Below are 27,829 nucleotides of genomic sequence, written 5' to 3'. Positions count from 1 at the left end.
GCTGCAGTTTTGCAACTGGATATTCAATCCACTGCAGATCGTGTAGTACTGTAGTATGTATTTATTGAAAAAAATCCGTATGTAAATGGACTCGTGCAGTTCAAACCTGTGTTATTTCAAAGGTCAAGAGTAGTTTCGGTTTCCTCTACATCTAATGCTAATTACTGGTAGAAACTCTTTTTTTGGTTGGTATTTTTTTAGGGAAAGTCTTTTAAGCCCCATCAAATAAAATGAACTAAAACAGCTCAATGAGATAACGGAATTTTATTTACATCTATTTTCATTTACTATATCACATCTTCAGGATAGGTGGTAACTTATTTAAAGGCTATGCTCATGTTCTTCAGGCTGTAGGTGCAAGACTCCCCAGAGTAGCAGTAATTGTCAATCAGAAGCTCTTAAGTAGGAGAAGAATTGCCGTAGGAATTCTTTGCCTTTACATATCCCCGAACTAGTGTTCATGTATAAACAAATGCTTGTCTTATAGCTAGACAAAGGCTCCATTAGTTTTTCAAAGACTCTAGCCATGGCAATATCTTATTTGGGAAAACTAAACTGAGACAATTGCTCAACTCATAAGATCTCCTGTCATTAATATGTACACGTTGACTGCCAAAAACAGTAACTAAAGTTCCTTACAGAATGCACTGCAGGATAAAGCTATAGGGATAAAAAAAAAAATTGCATTCAGAATTTTCTTAGTATAGTAGTTTTAAAACTGATACTTGCCTGTAAGTAGTTATGAGCAATAGTAACTTGTATGCTCCACCTTGCCTGATACTTTGTATACTAAAAGTTACATATTTTGTATACTAACAATCTGATTATATACTCTGATTAGCTAGAAGTTGCTAATTTTCATTCTTCTGCCACCAAGAAAAGCATAGTTTATTTATGGGGAAAGGGATTTAAATACTCTTAGAGGTACTTTTAAAAATCTTTAACCTAAGGCTTGATTTTCCTCCAATAACAACTAATTCTGTTTGCGTTCTAAAAGTTTTTTATTTTTTAAGGTATGGTTAATAAGATGCCTTATCATCACATTCCCCCCCAAAAAATATTATTATAATATTGGGTGTGATATTATCCATATTATAATATTAGGGTGATATTATCCCCTATTTTTGATATATTTGATATTTCATGAGAAATGATTTCATGAGACATCATTATGATTTTACCTAATTGTTATCTAAAAGGGAACTAATCATCTTTATTTGCTTTAAGAAATATTTTACAGGCCTGGATATTTTAGTTTTGTTATGCTCTTGTTTTGGTCAGTTTGGTCTAATTCAGAAGCATCCTAGCAGTATGGTTGGTGCAAGGCTCAGATTCTGTAGTATAGACAAGTTGTCAAGGTCCCTATAAGCTATATCGCTAATCAAGCTAGTGACATTAATTTCAACTTTGTGTTCTGTACTTAAACTATGAGGTTTTATGCAGTTTATCAAAATAAAGCATAAAGATGAAGGCGTGTAAATGGACTACAAATGATTCTGATTTGTAAACTAGGGAAGCGTCTGGTGTTTGACCTTAAAGGCCAGGGAAAGAAGGTGAAGGCCATTTGTCTTAACCACTGCCAAATGGATTATGGGTTATATCATACTTCCTTTCTTCTCCGAGAATTGCTCTTAGAGCCTGGTATCATCATTAGCATGTCGTTTCTAATGATAAAAACAAGAATGTACATGTAATCAGAAGTGGGCAAGCCTCTGGAGGTTCCTTAACTGCTTTTAAAAAGACTGGAAAAGAAACAAGACTAAACCAACATATTATTCAGCTATGAAGGTGAAACCAGGGATGGTTTCCACTATAGCATCTTAAAAACAGACAGATTGAAAGCTTATCAGCCAATTTTTAAAAAGCTACAAGACAATATTAGTAGTTCTACAGAACTGGGAGCTGTGATGTGTGTGTGTACATTTCCCCATTAATCACCCAACTGACTGCTTTACAAAGCTGTTTTTGTATTCAGCTGCTACAATGTTAGGAAAACCACCAGGCCAACCTCCACTTCAACCTCATTTATCACTTAACTGTTCACTTGAAACATTACTCATGTGTATTAATTTTCTGAAGTATTACTCAGATCACAACAGCACAGTGGAACCTTCAGCCTTTGGCAGGAGCTCCCCATGAGCATTATGCACAGACAGTAACATTTCCCTATGCGTGTGTGTACACAAATACATTTAAAACATTTAATACAAAATTGTACATTACATGAAGTAGACAGTTATAGAGTATCCTAAAAGTACAGAGAAAATGCATGCAGAGAGCCCACTGAAGTACAAAGCCTGTAGGATATATAATTTTTAAGTTTATATTTCCTGCAGGATGGTGACATATGTCTTTTCCTACCCAGAGGCAAAATGTACTTTCCAAAAACTTGGACACTGCCCATTGCATTAAATTTAAATGTTCCCTGTGTATACAGACAGTAAAAATAAGCAGAAAAAACTTACACATTCCTTTTTTTAATATATCAAAAATGTTTCCAAGGCAACATTATTAAAATGCTTATACCACAGTTCCTAATACAACATCAAGCTCTAAAAGAAAGGTACAGAGAGGGCAGAAAGGTTTCATCCAGTCACTGATTTAGGTGCTCTTCTTTTCCTCACCCAGTAAATTCACAGCAGCTTTCTTGGCTGTTAGGAGGAAAGAAAATTGCATCAGAGCTATTTGCAATGTGGTTCTGTGCCTCATGTAGCTACTACATTAACAACTTGGATGACTCATGCTCAGATGAGAACATACCGAGGTTTGTGGGCTGGGCTAGGAGAGTTTCCCGGAAATGTACAAGAGACCTACCTCTTCAAGGGCAAATCCTGAGTACTTGAGCAGAGTTACTGAAGGTCGTCTGGCCTAGCCCCCTTTAGTGACTGTCACCTAAGCCATCGCCCTCTGTCCTCCTTTAAGTATCACAAGAAGTAGAGATTCCTTGAGCATATAGTGTCCCCTGTACATTCAAGAAATTCTCCTTTGTGTCTGAGCGCTCACCTGTACAATTTCACTATGTCTCAATCTGATGACAACAGGGTTGGCTGTCTATGCCTTGGTGACAAAAATCAGAGAAAATCATCATTCCCCGAATCAAGAAATGATAGAATACTTATATGCTTGTTTATGTTCTATCGTTGTGCCACCATTTCCTTGTATGATGGGAAGAGTTTGCTGTAAGTCTTCAAGTTTGTGGCACAAAGCTACATTCATCAGGAAAATATTCTTACATCTGTGGGAGATTAGGCCCCACCTACCCTGCCTAATTACCAAGTGGCTTGGAATGTGCTGTAAGAACGAGTGTGATATGTGTGATGAGGCAGTGGGGAGTGTTCTGGAAGCCTCCAGGCCTCCTGAGATTCCACAAACTGCAGCTGTTCTTGATGGAGCCCCAAGGGAAATGCTAGCCAAGGAGGCCCTCCTTGTTCACCAGCTGCCTGACAGCTGCTCTCCCTTCACTCAATTAAAATTGCTGAACAAAGTTTACACAGAAACTGCAGCTTCTCTCTTAACTAGCCTTTTGCAAAAATGTCCTTTTTGGAGAATCCAGAAACTCGGAGAAAAGTCTAAAATGTGTCAGCACCTAAATTCCTCTTATTTTCATTCTCACACCTCTGTTTAGGAATGTATCAAAGTAAAATCGGATCAAAGTAAAATCGGATTTCAGAGTACTGAGATCTGAGAGAATCAAAGACTAAGAAATGTGGGCAAACTAGACAGAAATGACATCACCAGAGGTTGCTGGTTAGGCTAAGAGCAAGGAGGAACAGTTAAGAAATCTCTTAGGGCTTCCCTGGTGGCTCAGTGGCTGAGAGTCCGCCTGCTGATGCAGGGGACAAGGGTTCGTGCCCCGGTCCGGGAAGATCCCACGTGCCGCGGAGCGGCTGGGCCCGTGAGCCATGGCCGCTGAGCCTGCGCGTCCGGAGCCTGTGCTTCGCAACGGGAGAGGCCACGACAGTGAGAGGCCCGCGTACCGCAAAAAAAAAAAGAAAAAAAAAATCTCTTAAAAAGGAACTGGCGATCCCAAAGCGGGAGGATGTGAAGAAACTGTAAAAAACGTTCTGAAGAAGGATACTGGAGCCATGTGCCCAGGAGCAGGCATCGGAAGAGAACGGCCTGTGAGGTGGGGAGGGGAGAGCACACCACTGTGGGGACACAGAGCTGCCAGGGGACCGTCTGGGGGATCTTGTTTCCCAGGGGCCAGGTCACCTCTTGTCTCCCACTTTCTCATTATTGTAGAACTCTTTTTTTTTTTTTTTTTTTTTTTTTAAATTCTCTAATTCTGTGCCCATTCTCCACTTTTTAAAACCCTTACTGTGCCCTCTGGAATTTAAGTCCCATCATTAGCGAGATCTCTTCTATCCTCATCCATTTCTCTGAATGCTTCCTTTACCTTGTTGCTTTTACAGAAATCTGGCTGTCCCCTAAGGACACTGCTTTCTCAAGTGTGGCTGTTTTTTCCTTCCATGACCCTGGTACTACTGGGTCTGGAGGTCCAGAAAGCGCCCTTTGTTCTTCAGGGCCATGTTCAGAATCTCATGTCATCAGATTATCTTTCCCACTAGTCCTTCTTTTTCTAGTCCACTGACCCTTGGGCTGTGCTGCCTCATTTCTTTAAGATTTTAACTCCAAACTTAATATCACTCTCTAGCACTACTCTTACTTTAATTATCAGTGATTACAATATTCTTCCAGTATCCTGGCCTCTTGGTTCCTCCCCTCCAATAACCCTGACATTCCACCCTACCTGCTCCAGCCTACCCCACGTCCTCACTGTCACAACCAGTAATGGCTGCCCCTCTCTGGTCTCAGTGCCGAGCGTCCCACTCCACCATCACCTCCTATCTTTGCAGCCCGCTCCCTCTATTTTCCTGACTCCAAGTTCTTCTTCCCCCACCACCTGGTTGTAAAATCCATCGATTCTATCGCCCCTTTCACTGTTCCTCACTTCCCTTTTGTCCTCACTTCCCTCCTCCACCATCAAACATGAACCACTCATTAGATCCCCCTTCAGAGCTCCTACTTAAGCAAGTCAACCCGGACGCAGCTCTCCATCTATCCCACAGCTGCACCCACACAGCTGGAAATGTGGCTGGAAAAAAAGACACAAGCAGACTACGCGGCCTCACTATAAGTTCAGGAACACAAACCACCAGTGAGCCTCTAATGCCCCATGGCGATCACACAACACTGTCCCAGTCCATCCACTCTCCCCTGTCTTAGAGCGGCCAGCACATTACAGTCACACTCACTGGTCACTGTGTCACCTCTGGCTGCGTGTTGCGTGAAGCTACAATGGCAGGGTTGAGTAGATGCCACAGAGACCTGACGGCCGGCAAAAGCTGAAGTATTTATTATCTGACCCATTACGGAAAAAGCTTGCTGACCCTCGTCCTAAGTAACTATTTCATACCAACTCCCCTTTCTATCACCTCCTTCCTCACCCTCTCTCAGTTGACCTTCTTTCTTCTTAGTTTACTGAGGAATTTGAAGTGATGAGAAAACCACTTCTGTAAGCCCTCGCCATCACATACGCTCAGCTACCAGCATCTTCACCCATCAACACTGCTTCCCCCCCTATAATTCTAAACTGTTCCCGCTCCTATGACCGATCCCTCTATTTGTACTCTAGACCCTGTCTCCTCTGGTCTATTCCAGGACAGAGCTCCAGCAATTCACCTTCTCACTCCTATCATTTTTTTGCTCTCTACTGGATCATTCCTATTAATTTTCAAATCTACTTTGTTTCTTCTACCTTAAGAAAAAGAAAAAAAAAAAATCCTCAGGACCCTAGTACCTTCCTCCAGTTACAGCCCCATTCTTCTACTCCTCTCTGTGGGAAACTTCTCAAAAGACTAATCTATGTTCTCTCATGCCCTTCCTCCCATAAAATCCATTCTGATCAGGATTTTGCTCTCGCCACCCCACAAACTCTGTTTTGGCAAGACCACTAGTGCCTTCCTCACTGCTAAATCCAAGAGTCAGTTTTCAGCCCTTATCCTCCTTGACCCGTCTGCACCATGTGACCACAGACCCCTCCCTCCTCTTTGAAACAGTGTCTTCACTTGGCCCGAAGGACACCACAGTCTCGAGTTTTCTTGCTTGCTCAACTGGCCAATCCTTATCAGTCTGCTTTTTGGGTTGCTTCTCATTTCTTCAATCTCTAAATATTGGTGGCCACAGGGCCCAGGCCTCAGACTTCCTCTTTTCTAACTACACTCACTCCCTTGTGATCTCATCCAGTCTCATGCTTATTATACTGTCCATATGTGGGTAAACCCCCTCCCCAATTTCTATCGCTAGCCCTGCCCTGTCTCCTGAACTCTCAACATCCATATCCACCTGGCTGTGCTGACTTCTCCATGTACCCAGTAGACACAAAGTTATGTCCAGAACTAAATTCCTTACTTTCTCTCTACACCTGTTAACACCCAGTCTTCCCCAGCTCAGTGGCAATTCTATCCTCCCATGTGTTCAGGCTAAAAAAGCTTGGCCTCGTCCTTGACTCCTCTCTCGCACTCCATGCCTGATCCATAAGCAAATCCTACTGGTTCTAACTCCAAAACATTATCAAGGATCTGACTTCTTACCTCCTACTGCTACCACTACAAACAAGTCAAGCCACCACCACCATCTTCAGCCAGATCACCGTAATAACCTTTTAACTGGTCTCCTGATTTCCTTCTTGTCCCCCTTCAGTCTATTCTTAATACAGTGGCCAACATAAGCCTGTTCCAACAGAGGACGAATCATGTTGCTCCTTCGCTCACAGCTCTCCAGGGGCGCCCCATCTCACGCGCATCTCACGCGCATCTCACGCAGAATAAAAGACAAAGCCCTTACAACAGCCTGGAGGGCATTATATGATCTGTCCTATTCCAGTTCCACTCCCCAACCTCTCTGACCTTGTCTCCTTCAACTCTCCCTCTAGAGCACCCCTTTCCAATCATACTCTGCCCGCTCCCCGCTTCTGCACATGCCGTTTCTTCTATCTGGAGCTTTCTTCCCCAGGGTTCCCACCCTTAACACTTTCAACTTTGACTCAGTAGAGCCTTCTTTGTGAGGATTTGCTAATTACTCTATTTAAAATTGTACACTTCCCTTCAGCCCCTGGCACTCCCTATCTTTCCATCTGCTTAATTTTTCTCTGTATCATCTGCTAAGTATGCCATATAACTTGCTTTTCAATGGTATTGTCTCTCTCTCTCTCTCTCTCTCAACAAGATTGTAACCTTCATGAGTTCACTGTGGTCCATTGGTCTGTCTGGTTGCCTGGTTCATGCCCAGTGCTATGAACATGCTTGGCACATAATAAGCACGTCAACAAATAAGTGTTTGAAGGAAAGGATCAGGAGAGCTGAGAGAGAGGGCATCCTCTTGGCCCTCTGACAAAAGCAGTGTGAACAGCATATTAAGCAGTTCAACCTGAAATGAATTAAAGAGATTGCTCTTGTGTATAAATACAGATGACTCTGAAATCTCTACCCACCAAAGGAAAGTCATTGTTCCTGATGTGCTGGCCGGATGATGTGTTTTATGTGACGTGGCAGAAGAATGTCGGGAAAAGTAAAGGCAACAGGCAACGTCTTGGGAAAGAAACCCCAGACTAGCCCTGGCACACGGCTGAGGAAAGGTTACAGGACACGAAGTGAGGAAGCTTGTTATGTGGGCTCAGTATATCCCATGTCCTCTCACACGCTGAATCAGCTGTCCCCGAGCCATACCTTCTTTAGAGATGGCATCTGCAGTCTCTTTGGCTTTGTCCTTCAAGTCATTCACCACGTTGTCTACCTGCGACTCGTGCTTCAGGAAGAAAGGACGGATGATGCGTGCGTAGAGCAGGTCCGCTCCGTTGGCCGGGCTGGGAGCCATGCACCACAACAGGAAGCCGCACTGCACAGAGGAGAGGCAGCATGGTGACAGAGGGCAGCGGCATCTGACAACACACGCCGCCACCACTACTCAGGGGATGGCACTGCCTCTGCTATTTGCCCCAACAGCATTTCCAGTGTTTCCTGCAGGATACAGGTACGCTTTTCTTAGATGGAAAAAAACATGACAAAAAATGACCTAGTAAGGAAAAGCTGAGACTGACAAGGAAAGGCAAAGCACACCGAGTCCAGCAGCTTAACTTCCTTCCTAACTTGGACCACTTTTTAGTTGACAGTTACAAGAGAATTTTATTAATTATAACTCTTAATCAATTAAAAAAACAGTATTTATCTGCGTGTGTAAACCCTGTCCACGTAGGTATCTATGAGGCTTGTTCTCAACAGGCTTACCTCAGTAAAGTTTGTCACCTTTATTCATCCTGTTATAGAAAAAAACTACCCTGGCCGTTCCTGAATTCTTCCCTTAGTGGGATCTCAGTTTTGGGTAGATCTTAGCCTTCAAGGAATCTTTACAGTCAGCTGTTCATCATGTTTCACCTTGAATGTAGATATTATTCCTAACTCTTTCTTCATGGCTCTACTTTGCTATTGAGATGAAAAACTGACAAGAGTTCTACCCTAAAAACGTACACAAGAACTGTCACACTATGTTTACTTTGAAAAAACCTTTACTGTTTATTCAAATGATAAATAACTCAGCACTTTAAGTTTTCCAAGCAATTTATTCCTCTATAATATAGTGAATGAGCAAAAAAGGGAACATTCAGAATGATATGCTCATTTCCCTAGAATGTTTGATAAACAGCATACTGTGTTCTTTCAGCTTAAAAGCTTCTAACTATATTGTATTCCACACAGCATAGGTGACTCTATAAAAAACAGAAGTCATTTCTTGAGATTCCAAATCTATAGTTTTTACTTCTCCTTAAAGTAAAAACGTTTCAACTTCTTATGCCATATATATTTAATTCTATAGTCCTTTTATTCCAAACCAAAGAATGTATTCAAATAATCAAGAAGCTATGTTCCTTTCTAAGATGGTCTTTTAAGTTTGCTCTAGAGATGCAAACCTGCTAAGGGGCTACTACTAATGACAGAGAGCTTGAGTTAAAATGCACACATTTGTGCTCAAAGCTCACCCCAGCAGTACCACGTTGGCTCTGAGAAATTTCCATTACACTTTGAACTTCTATGACACTCAAAATACAAAACAAAATGCTGGTTCTAAACAGATTAGGGTTGGGGGGTGAGCTTTCAAAAGACAGGGGTTACCAGACAGGATTTTAAAAAAACAAACTATGGCTGTATGCTTCTGATAAGAAACACCAGAGATAAAACCAATTAGGTACACTGAAAATAAGGAGATGAAAAAAGATGTATCTGACAAATACAAACTCTCAAATTAGCTCATATATTATAGTAATATTAATAGTACATAAACATAAGGCAAAATAAGTAAGCAGTGATAAAGAAGGAAAACAGCTTGTCAACGAGACCAATTTGCCTGAACCTATATATTTTTGAAATACGTAAATATATATAGCTTTGTGGTTTTTATATTTACAATTATATAATTTTAATTTTTATAATTATGTAGTTTATAATTATATATCACTTCCAAATATAGCTTTGAAATGTATAAACATGAAAGTCAGAATTATATAGATAAATGGACAAAATCCACAATCGATTTTTAACATTTCCATCAGAAATTGATATATCAAAAAACTAGAAATCAGTAAGAATACAAAGCAAAATACACAAAATTTAAAATCTTGATCTAAAGATATACACAGATCTCTCCACCCAACAAACTGGGGACTAAGAGAATTGTATACTACAGTATATAGAAGTAAGAGAACTGGGCTCAGAAAAACTGGTTCCAATCTTCTTACTAGCTGGGAAAACCTTGTGCAAGTTACTGAATTGCTGAAGTCAGTTTTGACTCTCTAAAAATAAAATTAATAGAAGTTTTAAAAAATCTACCTCATACAGATTTTGTAAGAAAATAAGAAACGCTTGGAGCATCTAGCATAGTAAGGCTCTGTCCCTATCCCAAGAATACTGTGTCTTCTACCAACATCCATGCAACAGTAACAAGCTACCTCATTAGAGCTTTAAGCCACGTAAAATCAAATCCCAGGACCAACATACACCCTTTTTAAACAATTATTTTGTTCTTACCTCTCCTTTTACTACCTGAAATGAAATTCAAGGTCATGACATACTTACATACACAATTACAAAAAAAAAAAAGTTTTCTAACTGGAATATAAAGAAAAAACAAAGTGAAAGTAATTTATAAAAAAAACAATGTATTTTAAAATGTAAATATTCAAGCCAAACTATATTAGAAAACAACATAAAATAATAAGTAGAATCAGTGACTAGTAACAGCTACAGACAAAATTTTCTCCATGTATTCCCAAAAGGTTGCTGCTTTCCATGTCAGAGAATTCAGCCAAATGCAATTCATTGCCATAATCTCCAAGTTATAATTTTAAGCCAGCCCTCTCTTCACCTCTCCCACCCCTTACGTGCGACAGACTCCAAAACTCATTTATTGAAAAAATGGGATGTTCAGAGTTAGGAAAGCAAAGGATGGGAAAGCATGGCAGAAGGAAGGGGAAGGGCAAAGATTCAGACTGGCCATCTCGTAGTCTCACTACAGCTGTATGTGCAACCACCCAAAACTCCAGTGAGCCCGCACAGACACACAGTGGCAAATAAGACCTTCTGTTACAGGTCCAAGCTCTTAAATGAAGCCAATTCCTTGAAATATCCTCAGTCTTGTGTGTGTGTGTGTGTGTGTGTGTGTGTGTGTGTGTGTGTGTGTGAGACTCTGCTCCAGCACATACTGGGCTCAGCCAGCCATCCTTGTGAAGATGTGCCAGAGAAACCTGGTTTTCTGAACTACACATTTGCATTAACCCAAAGTTTGGAACTAAGTGTGACTGCCCTAGAGAACATCTCTCTAGTTAACATTTCCCTGTGGTTTTTAGTATCCAAACATTCATGTTTTCCATCATTTGTTTTTGTTTTTTTTTTTTTCCTGGCCACACACACAGCATGCGGGATCTTAGTTTCCCAACCATGGATGGAACCCGCACCCCCTGCAGTGGAAGCACGGAGTTTTGTTTGTTTGTATGTTTTTGCGGTACGCAGGCCTCTCACTGTTGTGGCCTCTCCCATTGCGGAGCACAGGCTCCGGACGCGCAGGCTCAGCGGCCATGGCTCACGGGCCCAGCCGCTCCGCGGCATGTGGGATCTTCCATGACGGGGGCACGAACCCGCGTCCCCTGCATCGGCAGGCGGACTCTCAACCACTGCGCCACCAGGGAAGCCCAAGCACGGAGTTTTAACCGCTGGACTACCAGGGAAATCCCTCCATTGGTTGCTTATATAGGTAATGCTAATACATATACACACACACCTAACACTTAATAAAACAATTTAGACAAAATGATATACAGGAAATGGAAAAGTTACATTCTTGACAGAACATCGGAATTCTGTGTGGACATTTTGAAGAGAATGCAGCGTCCAAGGGGATGTGCCATGTACTACTTACTGCAAACAAAGCAATAGTTTCCCACCAACTATATTAACTATTTGGAGAGCAAGAACTATTTGGATTTAGTTTCTAGCATCTAACATCCAATATATTTGTTATTTATACAGGGGCATCTTGCTGTATTAACATTTACTAAATTGGCATGGAGTTTTTAATTGACATGTAATACATTTTAATTTTTACTCTTTAAAATTGTAAGAAATAGTCTCCTGGCTGGTATTCCTACGTAGAATATCTAATTGTCAGGAATGGATTATTGATGTAGACACACATGCCCATAGGCCTCAAGGGGAAGTAGAAATGACTCACTGGGTTAAGAATCAGGAGAGTTTGGTATCTGTCCTATGACTTTATGTAAATCAAACAACCTCTCTAAGAGTCGATTTTCTCTTCTGCAGGATTTTTAGGAAAGTCACAAATTAAAAAACGTACAAGATAGTACTAGTATTACCAAGTCCTACAGTTCTTACTGTTGTTGAAATATCTCTGAAATATTACCTGCCTATGCAGATAACAGCCCTTCAGCAACCCAGAAAAGCTGATTCATTCACCTTTTCTGGATGAATTAACCATGGCTACCAGACAGGACCAGAGCCAAGAGTCTACATTTTTGTACCTCTGCAATGTGATTAACTTTATAGGCTATTTTCCAGGCTGTTCAGTTAGTTCCTTCTGGTACCCTCTAGCTATCGTCTTGAGACAATAAAATAATTACTGCTCTTTACCTACATCATAAGCATTTTCCAGTTCTCATATGAAGTAACTTTCTTGTATTAAAAATAAAGTTAATTACTATTCAACTCTCAAGGTGCTATTCAGCCACCAGCTTTTTACAACTCCCTTTTCTTAATTTATGTAACAACTCTACAGCCGAGGAATACTCTGAGCTACACAGATCTGGCCATTCTTTTAATCAAGCTGCCCTCAAAGTGCCAGCTGATGATACTTCCAACAGCAAACACAAGCCCACTCAGACAAAGAGTTCAGACAAAGAGTCCAGGCATGCCATTTCAACTCAACTCTTGGCACTATTAGCACTGACACACTAAATCCTTAAATTATAAATTACAACAGGCCAGATAATTCTAAGATTCTAATGCAATCACTATTAAATTTTCCCCTAGAAGAGGTATTTCCAAGGTAGCGATATATTTAATATGCAAGGTTTGGGACTAGCCTGGTGAGAACTGAGAGTTAATGTCAGAAAAAATGTATTTCAGCACTGACTTCCTGGTATGCTGCAATCACTTGATCAGAAACAGAAGCCTCAGGAAGCCTTTGCAACATAGCCACGAGAATAGTAATGGGCTAAAGTTAAAACAGACTGCTCAGCATGCACAAATGAAAGGTAAAAGGGGAAGATTTTTCTATCTTTTTTGCCTCCTACAAATTTAAGAAGAGAAATGTTATGCTCTCTGTCAATGGGTGAGACAATACAGGTGACAGTCTGGATCAGGACTTAAACTTGCCAAAGTTTATTCAACCTTGTTTTAAAAATAAATCTAGAAGATGATTCAAATGAGGGTAAAGATGAGGTGCAAAGATATTCATTGTAGCATTAGTTAAAATAGCAAGATAAATGTCCTAAATGTCTATTAAGTGGGGAATGAATACATTATTTTCTATAATGGATTAGACATTTATGTCAAAGAATATTGAATGAGAAAATACTCATAATACTGTGTTAATTGAAAAAAAGTGAGTTATAGAATCATATATCATATATATCAGCGGTCCCCAACCTTTTTGGCACCAGGGACCGGTTTCGTGGAAGACAACAATTTTTCCGCGGGGGGGGAGGGTATGGTTCAAGCGATAACACGAGCGATGGGGAGCAGCAGATGAAGCTTCACTTGCTTGCCCGCCGCTCACCTGCTGCTCTGTGGCCCGGTTCCGAACAGGCCACAGACTGGTACTGGTCCGTGGCCTGGGGGTTGGGGACCCCTGATATATATGGTTTCAACCATACATAGATGGTTAAGACAATAACAACTGTCTTACATCAAGCAATTTATCTGCACATTAAAAAAAAAAAAAAAGGAAGACTACCCTAAGATGATAACAGTGGTAGGTCTTCCAAATACTATTTTCTTCCTTATCTAAAACATGCCCCAACACACATGCACACACACACAACACAAATGCAAACAGTATGACAGCAGGGATCTTGTTTTATTCACCAAAATTCCCCTGACCTAGAACAGATTCTGGCACGTAGAGGTTCTAAATAAATATCTGCTGAATAAAGAAATACACTACTTTCACAATCAGAGAAAACATTTATTTTTAAATAAATACATTAACTTTTAAACCTTCCTGTCCAAAGATGGACCTCAGAGCAAAACTCTAAACAGGCAGGATCCACTTTTTCTAGCTCAATACATTGAACAGTATCTTCTCAACTAACCCTTGATCCCTAATCATTGGTTCTTCTTATATTCCTGCAATCTTATAGGCTGCTTTAGAAAAATGGGGGGGAAAGGCCAACAATACTAATTCTGCAAAAGATAAAATAGTAAACATGGCCTTAGTTGCAGGTCTCCTTTTCATCCTCCCACAAAATCACCTTGTGATTGTAGCAATGGTGTAGGTAAGATCTATGCTAGTCCTTAAAATGGGATATTCTCCGACACACTCTGCAATTGAGACCTTTTCTCAGTCAGTTCACTGGAGCCACTCAGAATATGCCACTAATGCAGAAAGAAAGCATTTTTATTGAGAGCATAATCAATTTTTAATCATCTCAAGTATATTATCTATTTGGAACATATGCGGTAAATTCACTCTCTTATTCTGGACGCCGTGACATCAAACAGCTGGACACTCACGACTAATGGATGTGCATTTGTTTTACTGTTAGGAAGGAAAATTTGTTGCAAAGCAATTTTTGTAATGTACTTCAAAATCAAATATAAATGACTTGGTGATTATCTTTTATTTTGGATACTTTCTACCTCAAGGGGCCTCCATTAGCAGAGGCGATCAGGAGCAGGCTGAAGTCGGGCTTGTGTTTAGGAAGTCTGAGGTCAGATACTGGTGTGAGTGGTTCTGCTGACGGGATACTGTTCAGGGTGAGCGGTGGGGCCCAAGGCAAAAGCCCGGTTTCCTTCTGTTAGAGACTGCAATGTGATGTCACTGCCATCAGATGGATCTTATTAACGGGTTCAAAAATATTTTAAGTTTAAAATATGGACATTCAAATTAAAGATTATAAAATTACTTTTATAAATGCTAAATATCTTTGGATAACAAAAACACATGAAAAATCCAGCAATCTCTGGAATCTTAAATCTTCCCACAGACCAACTTTTTTCCCATTTGTTTTGAAGGAAAAATTTTCAGCTGTGTTACAGGCCTTCTGTGGTAACAGCATTCAAAATTAATAGAATACCCATGTTTTCATTTAAACTTTTAAACTTTAGCTTTTTTGTTTTTACCATAAGTGGTTTCATACTGTAATATTCTATAATTTTTATAATTAATGAATTATGCAAAATTTCTATATCTCTACATATGGATCATTTCATTTCATTTAACTGTATGGATGTACTATTAATTCATTTAACCAGTTACCAGTTGACGGACCCTGCAGGGTTGTTGTTTTTTTTTTAATTTCTAACCAAGAATGCTGCAGTAAATGTCCTTATGCAGCTCTCTTATGTGTGGTGAATATTTCCTTAGGATGGATACTTAGAACTGCTAGAGTATCATTTTTCATTTTGACAAGAAACTGTCAAAGCCTCCTTTAAAAAGGCTATTCCAGGGCTTCACTGGTGGCGCAGTGGTTGGGAGTCTGCCTGACGATGCAGGGGACATGGGTTCGTGCCCCGGTCCGGGAAGATCCCACGTGCTGCACAGCGGCTGGGCCCGTGAGCCATGGCCGCTGAGCCTGCGCGTCCGGAGCCTGTGCTCCACAACGGGAGAGGCCACAGCAGTGAGAGGCCCGTGTACCACACACAAAAAAAAAAGGCTATTCCAATTTATAGCATTACCACCACACATCCATTTCCCAATATATTCACCAATACCAGATATTCTCAACCTTTTAAATACCTGCCAATGTAATGAGCAAAATATGGTATTTCATTATTTTAACTCACATTTCCCAGATCACTGACTACTCATATTTTTTCTCTTCTGTGAAATGTCTATTTATAACCTTTGTTCATTTTTCTCCTTTTCTTCTTACTTGTAAATGTTTTTATATATTCTGGATATTAATTCCTTATCTGGTGTAAGTGTTGTAAATACATCCTCCTAGTCTGTCATGATTTTATCTTTGCTTATACTGCCCATTGTCATATAGAAGTTTCTGTCTATACCTCCAAGTTAAAAAAACATTCTCCTATACTTCTTCTAAAACAGAGGTTTTGGCATAGAAGTACTGCCTTGTGAGGCACTGAGGAGAATAGCTAGGGACTAAGTAGCCAGGGCAGTTCCTCCTCAAGCCCTCCTGCTCCAACCCCTAGGGCTGTGAATTCCACCTTAGGAGCAATGGCTTCTAGTGCTGCTGGGGGAGCAAAGGGTGACACCTGCACCTGAGGAGCTCTTTAGTGGGGGAAGCGTAATCAACTGTGGCTCTTCTGCTGCCTAGGGGTCCCCACCCTAGGACTCACACACCCCTACCCTGAGCTTATGGACTAGCATGGATCAGGGTATGGCCTCCTCCATTCTGACACCTGATGGAATAGCTGATACTCCCAGAGGAGAAGGAACTTAACAGGCCAAAATTACAAGGTATTTGAAAAGTACAACCAGTTCAAAACAGAGACAACACAATCAACTACAGATTCTATCAGCAGCAGAAATTTTAGAAGTGAACGACCAAGAATTTAAAAACAGCTATACTAAAAGAAATACAGCGACATGAAAGAAGAACAAGAAAACATAGGGAAGAGCCAAGCAAAACTACTAGGTATGAAAAATATAACAGCTGAAATAAGAACACAATGTATGGTACAAACTGCAGAATGGAACAAAACTGAAAACTGGAAGATTGGATTGAGAAAATCTCCCAGAAAGAAGGAAAATACAAAAAATGTTTGAAAAATAGGTAAGGCCAGAGGAAAAGAAAAAATATATCCATAATTACCAAGAATTAAAAATCAAGGTAATATCAACGTGGTGGCGGCTGCGGGGAAGGAGACCAAAGGATGACAGAGCTTCCGCTATCTAATTTCCTGTAACTACATTTCTTTAGATAGAAAATTTAAAAAGCAAGTAAATAGAAATGTAGACATTAGGACAAATTAAAATAACAAGGACACTCAAAACAGGCCTAAATATAGAAATAAGGGAACAATTATTGATTCCGGGGAAACTAAAAAACTGCAGTAACACTGCATGTACATTATATATATACTATATAGGCCCAACTAAACAGTGCTTAACAAGTCATAATAATAAAAGCAGTGAAGCCTTATCTAACCAAAATTATCCCTGAGGAAGATGGGGACATCTTTTATTACTATCAACCCTTTATGTGTGGCAAGGAGGAAGGAGGAAAGAAAGCCAAATCCTTATCTTCTGGTGGGAATCAAGTGCTAATGTGTAGGGACTTCCCTGGTGGTCCAGTGGTTAAAACTCTGTGCTCCCAATGCAGGGAGCCCAGCTTGTATCCCTTGTCAGGGAACTAGATCCTGCAGATAAGCCACAACTAAGACCTGGCCCAGCCAAATAAATAAATAAATAAATAAATAAATAAAAGAGCTAACGTGTAAAACATAAAAATTAAAAGGTAACTAAACAAGAATATTATTTAGAACCAGAGGTAAATGACAAAATAATCTGTCATAAATGAAGGGACAGCAGTTGCTTTTAAGGAAGGGCAATATAAGCAGCAGGAGTGCAGACCTTCAAAACTCTTCCAGAGCTACTTGAGTCTTTAAACTATGTCATGTGTAACTCTTACTAAAGCAAATACTTAAGAGTATGAGGGAAAAGAAGAGGACCCAGACTTCATAAGAGCTGGACTCACCACCCTCAGCAGCTTGGGAAGTCTGGGTCGGTGAACCTGACGAACTATTTACATCCTATGCAACTAACCAGAAGCAAGCCTCTTCCATGGAAGATACCTGAGGAATAAACTGAAGACATTCCGTCCCATTTAGAGAAAAAGAACCAACTACTCCATCTATCAAAAGATGCAAACTTTTCATCGTCAGGTGCCTTGGAGGCCAAGGCTGGAGTTGATACAGGTGCCATTAGGGACGAGTTCAATGTCCTACTCCCTTTCCTCACACAGTAGTAGCCGAGGAGAGTTCTCTGGCAAACACAAGGTGTGGCAGGGCTGATCCCAGACTACTACACCTGCCAGAGCTATTCAAATGACTTCCTCAGAGAGCCCGTTTCACATCTGCTTTTTCCAAACCTATTAAGAAATAAGTATTTTTTTCCAGAAATAATGACTCCAGCACACCACTGTGAATAATTGATGACTTGGTAAAATTTACAATGTTGACGCATCAAACACAGACAACAGAGCATGAAGACAGGATCTTGGCAAAGAGCAGTGCTTGTGCTAGTTCACAGTATTTCCATCTTTTATTATTATCAAACACATTGTAAAGACACAATTGCTTTGGCTGTTTCCAAGATAATATACAAGATAAGTTAGACATGTTGAATCCTGTCTTCCTGTTTATTAATCTGAGGCAGAGCCACAGATGTCTGACATTCAAGCATCTGTTCCTATTCCTTGTATATAGGTCCTGAGATGGAGTTTATTTCAGGGGTAGGGAGAAAAGCAAAAACACAGATGGAAGAAAACGGCAGTTCAGGAAAGCCAACGTACCTTCAGCATGTAGTAGAAGGGGAACCATGACAGGAAGAGGTCAGAGAAGAATTCGGCAATGCTGAACACACCATACACTACCCAGTAGGTCAGCCACTGGGTGTCATCATCTTTGTTTGGACTCTCTATCGCTTTAATTCTGAAAGGCAATACAAAAGCAAGTGTATCATGTAGTAAGATATCAATGAGACATTTTCAAACATTATACTTTCACAGCTGCCCTCCAACACCAACTGAGAAACTCAGGCAAATGTATGCATCATGTCACTGGATGCAAAAGTACAACGTGAAAACAGGCAGCAATGTAGAGATGTCAGGACAAGCCATTATAACTACCTGTTACCGGTTCTCTGGTTACCAGAGAAACCAGCACCATTGTCCCCTGGATCTCTACTCTGCTTGAGTCTCCACTAAGGCTCCAGAAAATACCACCAATGACTGGGAACTAGAGTAATCCCCACTCTCAAGTGGGGTCCTGCCACTAGGGATATATCAATAATTCACTCATGTAACTCAGTTCTTATGCACTTTTAATAATTGAAGTACATCATGGTGAGGAGGCATTCCATAAAAGACCTTCTGGAACATAGTTTAGGCACTGTCCAAAGTTCACAACACACTTCATTACAAACAGGTGAAAACAAACATCATTTGGTTTCGACTGACATTGTGTGATCCTCAGGCTGTGACCTTTCCTCCTCTTATCAGTTAATAATATGACTTTCTCAGTATCAACTACTGCTTAACAAAATTCACTCTGTAAATGAACAGAACTAAATTTAAAATAACCTTCTTTTACTTCTGAATCACAGGAATTTCTTCCAGTCCTGGGAATCCCTTCATTCTAAACCTCAATTCCATAACTTTTTATCCTACCCTGATATATGCCTGGATACTTATTGTAACTGAGCTGGACTACAACAGAAAACTAGAAGAAACCTGAATCTTGTTTAGCCTATGCGATGGGTTAACTATTAAAAATACATTGGCTACTTGGTAACACGGGTTCACCAAAGAGACAGGCTGATGAATCATGCTGACTCATCCCCTAAGAAAGCCTCTGAATTAATTGGAAGTAGCCGTGGGTGTTGGTGTGTGTGCCTGCATGAGTGTTTTAAGAAGATGACCGAGGGGGTAAAAGTTATAGCTGAATGAGATGACTGCTAATGAGGAAAAGGAGAGGAGGGAGTGATTAAATGAATGCTGCTTTGAACATCAAGAATAAACACAGAATCATAAAATGAATTGAAGGTAGCTAATTATAAAATAATGGCTTCTCACATGTGGACTGTGTTTGTGTTTTAGCTTTCCTCTGGTAAAAGCTAGCTGATGTAATAGAAGGCCAAAGGAAAAGCGTAGGCAAGCATGTGAACCAAAGAACTAACAAATGTATACCCTTTACACGTAAGGTTTTTTTTCCCCTCTGTGCTTTATTTGGTATAGAATATGGTTTACCTATTTATATTTAAGTGGATTTTTAAAGTTATCACTACGATAAAAACTTGTTTCTTATACATCCATCCTGGGCAGAGGGGATATATAGTTTTATTTCACTTAAGGTCTTAGTTTTGGGAACCAAAGCAGTCCATGACTAACCAGCAAACACACATCCACACACAAATATAAACTGAAACAAACACTTATGAAACCACTGATATTTTCAGTTCCATTCCATGTCATTATTATTTTTTTATTGAAGTATAGTTGATTTACAATGTTGTGTTAGTTGCTGGTGTATAGTGAAGTGATTCAGTTATATATATGTGTATGTATATACTTTTTAATATTTGTTTCCATTATAATTTATTATAAAATATTGAATGTAGTTTCCTGTGCTATACAGTAGGACCTTGTTGTATATTGACTGGTACTGACTGGCTGCCTCTACCTTGTTGGCTCATCTATTTCTTTCTTTGCTGCTTTTTCTAAACACAAGATCATGAACTAAAAATAGCCAAAGGATAGCATTTAACATGTGTGAAGAAACCAAAGTTTGAGCCCAGTCCTAGGCTACCAGCATCCTCTCCCTCCCAAATTAAGAGTCATCATTCAGAGAACCTAAATATGCTTTGACCCACAGGCACCACTAAACTGCAAATCCCCTGAATACTTTATTAGAACGAAATCATGTAAACTAAGGACAGTCCAGGGGTTTAAATGATTTTGTGAGGCAATAGGAAGGTATTTTAGAAATGAACTAGTTCAAAAATCATTAACGGAGGCAACAGTCTTGTGATACCTTGGAGCTATGGGCATGGGTAGGAAAGCCAGCACTCCAAGGTCACCAGAAAAAAAGCCTGAACCTCTGCCATCCCAGCCCTGGAATATCAACCTCTAGACTTCTTATTATGCTAGATAATTCAGTGGCTCAGGCCACTGTAAATGGAAGCAGCTGACTGAACCCTGATATAAAAGGTGAGTGGCCCCACCAAAAGCTTTCTAAGCCAAACTTACATTAGATATCTAGGTAACTGTCAGAAACAGCTCTGCTTCCCTTACTGAGGTTTTATCTATTGATTATATATCATTGTTTACAGGTAATGCTCATGTAGGAGGGCAGGAAAGAGATAACCGTTCATACTATTTTTAGAATTATTTCAGACACAACACATCCATCAGGGAAACATTCACCTTTACACACATTCTCTCAATTCAGATTCCTGCTATTAGTAAGCAAAATAGATAAAAATGCTTTTCTATATATGAATTGTACAACCTATTTATATTTCCGTTTCTAATTCTTGTCTTTTTAGGACAAAGTCCATGTTTATTATGTGTAACATGTAAATAGCTTTCAGAGGTATAGGCAATTAACATATATAAACAATAATATGTCAAATAATATGCTACCCAACTTTTACCTAATATTTACTATTATAAATATTCTATCATTATACCATTAAGAAATTAAAACCAGCAAATAGGAAAAGCAGATATGTGGAGGAAAGCCATGTTTTCTAAGCCTTTGAAATATGTCATAGATATTTGTTACTGAGATTTTCTTCTTCCATTAATGACAACTTTAGTTATATTTATCATTGGGATGGATGCTGCATTCTCTTACTTTGATGTAGTTATAAACTAAGCATTTTTAACACTATATTAACTTTTTCAGACTCAAAGGTTATTCCTGGTTAATGGGTATTTCAAAATCTTCATTCATGTCATTAAGTTGAAAAAATGTCAATTTCCTACAATAGTATGAAGGATAAACTGTGTGTATATTATATTTAGTATTATATACCATGTATGTCTACAATGAAGGAGAAGCATAAGATAGATGACAAATACAAAAAGCTCACTGAGAAGTTTTACAATTATTTATTCCTATGTCCTATATTCCAAATGGTCTACTTTAAAGGTAGCTTCTAACAGGGAATAAGACTGTCTGGCTTAATCTTCTTTGTTAAAATTTTTCTTAAGATAAAAAATAAGATTGTTTACCGTCAGTACAAACCAAAAACCTAACTGGCTCTACTTTTCTCCACTCAATTCTTAGTAGTGGGGGGTGAAGTGAAATGGCCAGAGAGGCCCTGTCTAGGTAATCCACCGCAACTGTCAGTGACAGACTCTTTTGGATGCAAGCATATGCCGAGCATTGACCATGCACTGACACTGTACCGAAGCTCTGAGGCCAAAACAGTGATGCTCAAGGACATAAAGTCAAAAGCAGTCAAAAGATCATTCCATTCTTAAGTAAGCAGCACATGTGTGTGTGGAGGGGTCCAGTGAAGGAGTTATGGGAAACTGGAAATCTCAATGGAAACAAAACAAGTAAAAAATAGGTTTAATATTTAAAAATTGTTCGTTAAACCATGCCCAGGGCTTACAAACATGTATACCACTGAACCAAAAGAGATGAAAACCACTTGCCATATCACATATTTATAACTTGGAAGAAAAAAACTTTATGGTACTTTATTGTGCCTTAGAATAACGAAGTCTTAAGCTGCTGATCTAAGTACAGGAAAAAGTAAGATAAGGAACAGAAAAAGAGTAAGGGAAAAAATAAGTGAAAGAAAATACTACTTTGGAGGTTTTTCCTTAATCATTTAAAGTTCAATGACATGGAGTTAGACAACAATGACTATGATTGTCAGTTTTCCTCTTTGTATGTTGATCAGAAGTAACCACACATGGGCTTCCCTGGTGGCACAGTGGTTGAGAGTCCGCCTGCCAATGCAGGAAACACGGGTTCGTGCCCCGGTCCGCGAAGATCCCACATGCCGCGGAGCGGCTGGGCCCGTGAACCATGGCCGCTGAACCTGCGCGTCCGGAGCCTGTGCCCCGAAACGGGAGAAGCCACAGCAGTGAGAGGCCCGCGTACCGCCAAAAAAAAAAAAAAGTAGCCACACTCAATTAAGCACTTACTAAAATCTTGATCCTGTGCTAGTGTTTAACTTATCCCTTCCTTTTACATATGAGAAAACTGAGTATTATAAAAGTTAATCTATTTCCCCAAGGGTTAATTTAACTAGTAATTATCAGGTCCATGTACATATGTTTCTGACCACTCACACCAAAGAAACTTAGGTACACACTACCTGTACTGTACATGGTTCATATGTAACTTAGCCACTACAGTTCACACTAGCCAAATGACATAAAATTAAGTAATATTATATGTCTTCAGACCACTGGCTTTACTACTGAAACCAGTTGTACTCATCAATAGGATTTTAATTTTAATGAGTTGATTATATTACCAGACAGGACATCAAAAAAAGCAGTTCATGAAAAAAACCTATAACAATAAAAAGCTTTGAGATGTGCGGTTGGTAAAGAACAGAAAGGAATCTACTTCTGGTCCATTTGCTTTGTTTTATTTCTAACGTGGTAAGTTATGTTTAATAACAAATATTCCAGAGTTCAAGGTAGAGTCTTTGAAGCATAAATATGAAGAATATGGACCATAATGTCTATAGTCCTCTCTGATACAGCAGACACATAGTGTGACCATCCACAGTGCCCACTACCTGTAGGACTGCTTTTGGCTGTGTTTATTAGAGATTGGGAAGCAGGAATTCCTGATAGCTCAAAATAATTTTCCTATTTCTTATTACCTCTGTTTAGCAGTCTGCCATTGCAAATATTATTTGACACATACAGTGTGTCAAATTAGAAGGAAAAAAAATCACACATTTTAAGACATGAACAGTATTTTATTTCCATGCCAGTAAGGAAAAGATTTTTCTTCTTCATGGAAAAAAGGTCAGAAACTATGGGCACTCAGAAAAGTACACTTGTTTTTCACTGCAGAGTAGGTGTGCTTTCAAAGCAAGAGAGAGAACCAACAGAGCAAGAGATTAAATGAACAAAGGGAAAAAACTAAACATACAATAAAACCAATTTGCTTATTTACTGTTTATATCATGCCCAATCATCCTCCCCACCCCAAAAAAGATACAATCACTAGCAGCAAATATGCTGCTTAAATATGTAGAAACTATAAGATGACCATACAAGAACAATGAAAAAATATACCATGCTCCTTTCATTTTTAATATAGTGTTCTCCTATAGTATAAAATGACTGACTTAATGAAATGCATAATATAAGGTAAATTCACAAGCAAATGCATTTTAAGATGAGTCTGTAAAACATCTCTAACGGAGATTAAATTACAAAAAAACCAAAAGCAGTCATTTAGTGGTCAAATATTTTGGTGTTTAATTATACTGATCTTATTTGTCAACTGTTCACCATTTTGTTTTTTAATGCAAAATGGAAACTTCAGTCACAGTCGAATATAAAGCATGAGGAATGTTGGCAGTGGGCAGGCCAGGGGAGTCAGGCACCCCTACACCTACGCCTGGCTTTGCCTCAACAAACTTGTGACCTGAATCATAAAACTTCATTTTGTCTCCTCGGTTTCCAAATCTGTTAAAGATGGCTATAGCCCCAGCAGCCTGATCTCTAAGACCTCTCCTAGCTAACATTTTATAGCTCAAAACAGAATGCATGTAGACTATTCAATAGACAGTTAAAAAAAATGAACGCCTGAAGCAATAAAACAGCAGATGCAAACAACAAGGTCCGACTGCATAGCACAGGGAACTATATTCAATATCTTGTAATAAACCATAATGGAAAAGAATATGAAAAAGAATATACATGTAAAACTGAATCACTTTGCTGTACACCACACTGCAATCACTAACACAACTTTGTAAATCAACTATACTTCAGTAAACAAACAAAAAAACAGCAGATGCAAATCCTACTGGGACAACCCTCTGTCAATAAAATTGATGGCTCTGTTTATATAATATCTATGTCAGGTCTGTCATCAGAAAATTTAACTTACGCTCAAGCACCCTCACAACCTGCACAAGAACAACCTAAACTGACCTTCCCCAGACAAAAGAGGGCCACATCAAGATGTAGACAGCAGTCCAGAGTTACCTCTGACGTGTAAGTGATCCCTTTACAGGATCACCTGGCCAAACCACCAGAAGCTGCAGGATATATATGGTAGCCATGTGAGAAGGACGCATGATAGCTCCACTCCCTGATTCTTCCCCTCCCAGGAATTAGGGAGTGTTAGAATGAAATCAGGATAGGTTTCTGCAGCCCCTGCTTATATTTCAACTGCTACAAAAGTAATTTCATTAGCAATTTTTGAAATTGTTTTTAAACTTCTGCTATAATCATTTATTCAAAAACTTAATTACTTGGTAATATTATTGATAGGCACTAAATATCTTAAAATGGCCCATAAATATTTATACTTGTTTAAAATACTATCTGAGGATATTAAGTTGAAAAACAGAGTTCTCATTCAAAGTCCTAAAAAAGAGAGCTCTAGGACGGGGGGAGAGGGAGGCAGCTCAGAAGGACATATAGACCCTATCTCCAGGGCCTTCATAAAGAGAACAAAAAAAGTCCATTGAAGTTCATAGGGAACACTCCAGAACAGAGTCTTAGGAATGAGCTCACCCTCCAGAACTGCTTTAGAGCCCAGAAACTAGATCATGAATAAATTGTTTAAATCTTATTTGCTCCTCAAAACTTTCTTTACTCTATGACACAGGCAAAGGGAAAAAAACAAAAACATAACCAAAATGCTGGCTTTAATTATCTACATTTAAGTCTTCTCCACAACTCCTTCCTTTTAAAATAGTTCAGGGGACTTCGCTGGTGGGGCAGTGGTTGAGAGTCCGCCTGCCGATGCAGGGAACACGGGTTCGTGCCCCAGTCTGGGAAGATCCCACATGCCGTGGAGCGGCTGGGCCCGTGAGCCATGGCCGCTGAGCCTGCGCGTCCGGAGCCTGTGCTCCGCAGCGGGAGAGGCCACAACAGTGAAAGGCCTGCGTACCGCCAAAAAAAAAAAAAAAAAAAAAAAATAGTTCAGTACTGCTAGCCATAATACTAAGTGAAAACACAACCAGTAAAAAGCTGACAAAGGTAAATGTTTAAATGTTTATGACTACACTGTTGCTTAAGGCATTTACAGAATGCCAGTTATATTTTTCGTCCAAGTGCCCAGTAGGCCAGAATATGTGCATGTGCTTCATGCTACCCAGAGGAGGAAAGTGTGGGCATGAGCTGCTCTGCCCTGAAGCGCTAGTGACAAAGAACACACAGTTGCAGAGAGAAAAGCTGGTGTAATAGGAACATAAGCAGCTTAGTAGAAAATATATCTGCTCTCAAGTGCTCATGAGTAAAAAAAGAAAAAAAATAAGATAATTACAAGTTCTTAAAAAACACAAGAAGGGCTTCCTTGGTGGCGCAGTGGTTGAGAGTCCGCCTGCCGATGCAGGGGACACGGGTTCGTGCCCCAGTCCGGGAAGATCCCACATGCCGCGGAGCGGCTGGGCCCGTGAGCCATGGCCACTGAGCCTGCATGTCCAGAGCCTGTGCTCCGCAACGGGAGAGGCCACAACGGTGAGAGGCCCGCGTACCGCAAAAGCAAAACAAAACAAAACAAAACAAAACAAAAAACACACAAGAAAACAAACACACGCCTTACTAATGAGTCCATGAAGACAACCACAAATACACATCCTCCAGCAACATTAGGGAAGCCTAGCTCTGCTTCAGATGACTTGCTCTTGAGAAACAGAAAGTGGTTCAGAACCATCAGTCAGAACCATGGCGACTTTCCCAAATTCTCCTCTGGGTAGGGACCTGTTCAGCCATCTGCCATTGCAAACTGTAAATAAGTAGATTTCAACCCTTTTTAACCTATATTCCCTCATGTTATCTGCTGTGCATCGTTTGCTAAGATGCTGTAGCTTTTACTTGTGGTTGGCTGTATTACAACTCTTGTAGTTATTTTGACTGTCTCCTTCAAATATTCTCCCTCACGATCCCCTTTTCTGATCTGACCTCATAGGGACCATCCCCAAACATCTCCCCCTTGAGATTCGTTGCCTCCTGACAAAGAACTAAAGGCTGCATTTCCTCAGGAGCTACCATGCAGTGTGTCATCTTCAGATGGGTATGCACTGCTTAAAAAAAGAGCAGGTCTCTGCACATGATGAGCTATATTGCTGCTGTTGTAAATCAATGCTGTACCACAGCCAACAAGAGAAAGAACTTATTAGTAATATATTCTAACTCATGTTCACAAAACACTGCAAATGACTATGTGTGCAGATATATGATTTGGGATGGTAGTACCTTATTTGAGAACTACACTGCATGAAGGTCATGTATTTGTATTGACAGTGTCAAACTGATAAAAGAAAAAGTTACATCAATAGTTAATTTTCATCTCTATGTAAGGTTATGGCATGTATCTATGGGACACTCGAAGAGCCACATGGGAAGCAATATAATGAAAAGTTAAAAATTTGGGCTTTGTGTGTGACCGCCTGGGGGGGTGGGATAGGGAGGGTGGGAGAGAGGGTGATGCAAGAGGGAGGAGATGTGGGAGCATGTGTGTATGTATAACTGATTTAGTTTGTTGTAGAGGGAAAACTAACACACTATTGTAAAACAATTATACTCCAATAAAGATGTTAAAAAAATAAAAAATAAAAAATAAAATGGCTACAGCAAATAAAAAAAAAAAAAAAAATTTGGGCTTTGGGGCCAACCTCCCTAGGTTTAAATATCAGTGTCACCATCTACTGTTATGAGACCTTAATCAAGTTACTTCTTTCTCTGTTTCCTCACCTGTAAAATGGGAATAATCATAACACCTATATCATAGGGTTGTTATGAGGATTAAATAAGCTACATTTATAAAGCAGTTAAACAGAGATATTTAAGTGTTTATTAAATTAAGGGCTGCACCGGTATTCAGCAGCCGTGCAAAGACCTAAAAGCAGTAACACTCTTTGTACTGATAGCAAAAGGTTAAAATGGGCTGGTGAGGACACACAGAAGATAAAATGACAGATCACTAAAGTGGGTATCAGCTTTGAAAAGTGTTGCCGAACATTAAATACAGACATTAAAATTCTGGACTCTAAGCACATATGCCTAAATGTGTTTTCACATTTCTGTGTAGGTCTGGAGCCCTCAGTTACAAGTCTAGCCTCTGTGTGACCTTGGAAAACCTTCTAACTCTCTCTGTCCCTCAATCTTTTGAAAAGTGATCAGACTACATGTTTGATC

General features: G+C 39.8%; 1 protein-coding gene across 1 annotated transcript in view; it reads right to left on the bottom strand.

The window, feature by feature from the left end:
• Positions 1–249: 249 nt before the first annotated feature.
• REEP5 (receptor accessory protein 5) overlaps positions 250–27,829 on the bottom strand; it is a 37,402-nt gene continuing 9,822 nt past the window's right edge. Inside the window, exons 3-5 of the mRNA XM_059062185.2 lie at positions 18,263–18,401; positions 7,728–7,896; positions 250–2,651 (exon numbers count right to left, since the gene is read on the bottom strand). Of these exons, the coding sequence (XP_058918168.1) occupies positions 2,602–2,651; positions 7,728–7,896; positions 18,263–18,401 (358 nt within the window). The 3' untranslated portion in view covers positions 250–2,601. The remainder of the gene's footprint in view (positions 2,652–7,727; positions 7,897–18,262; positions 18,402–27,829) is intronic.

Source organism: Kogia breviceps, chromosome 4, assembly GCF_026419965.1.
Source record: "Kogia breviceps isolate mKogBre1 chromosome 4, mKogBre1 haplotype 1, whole genome shotgun sequence".
Classification (NCBI taxonomy): Eukaryota; Metazoa; Chordata; class Mammalia; order Artiodactyla; family Physeteridae; genus Kogia; species Kogia breviceps.
The sequence above is the reverse complement of the archived record's forward strand: the minus strand, read 5'-3'. Positions and strand labels throughout refer to the sequence as shown.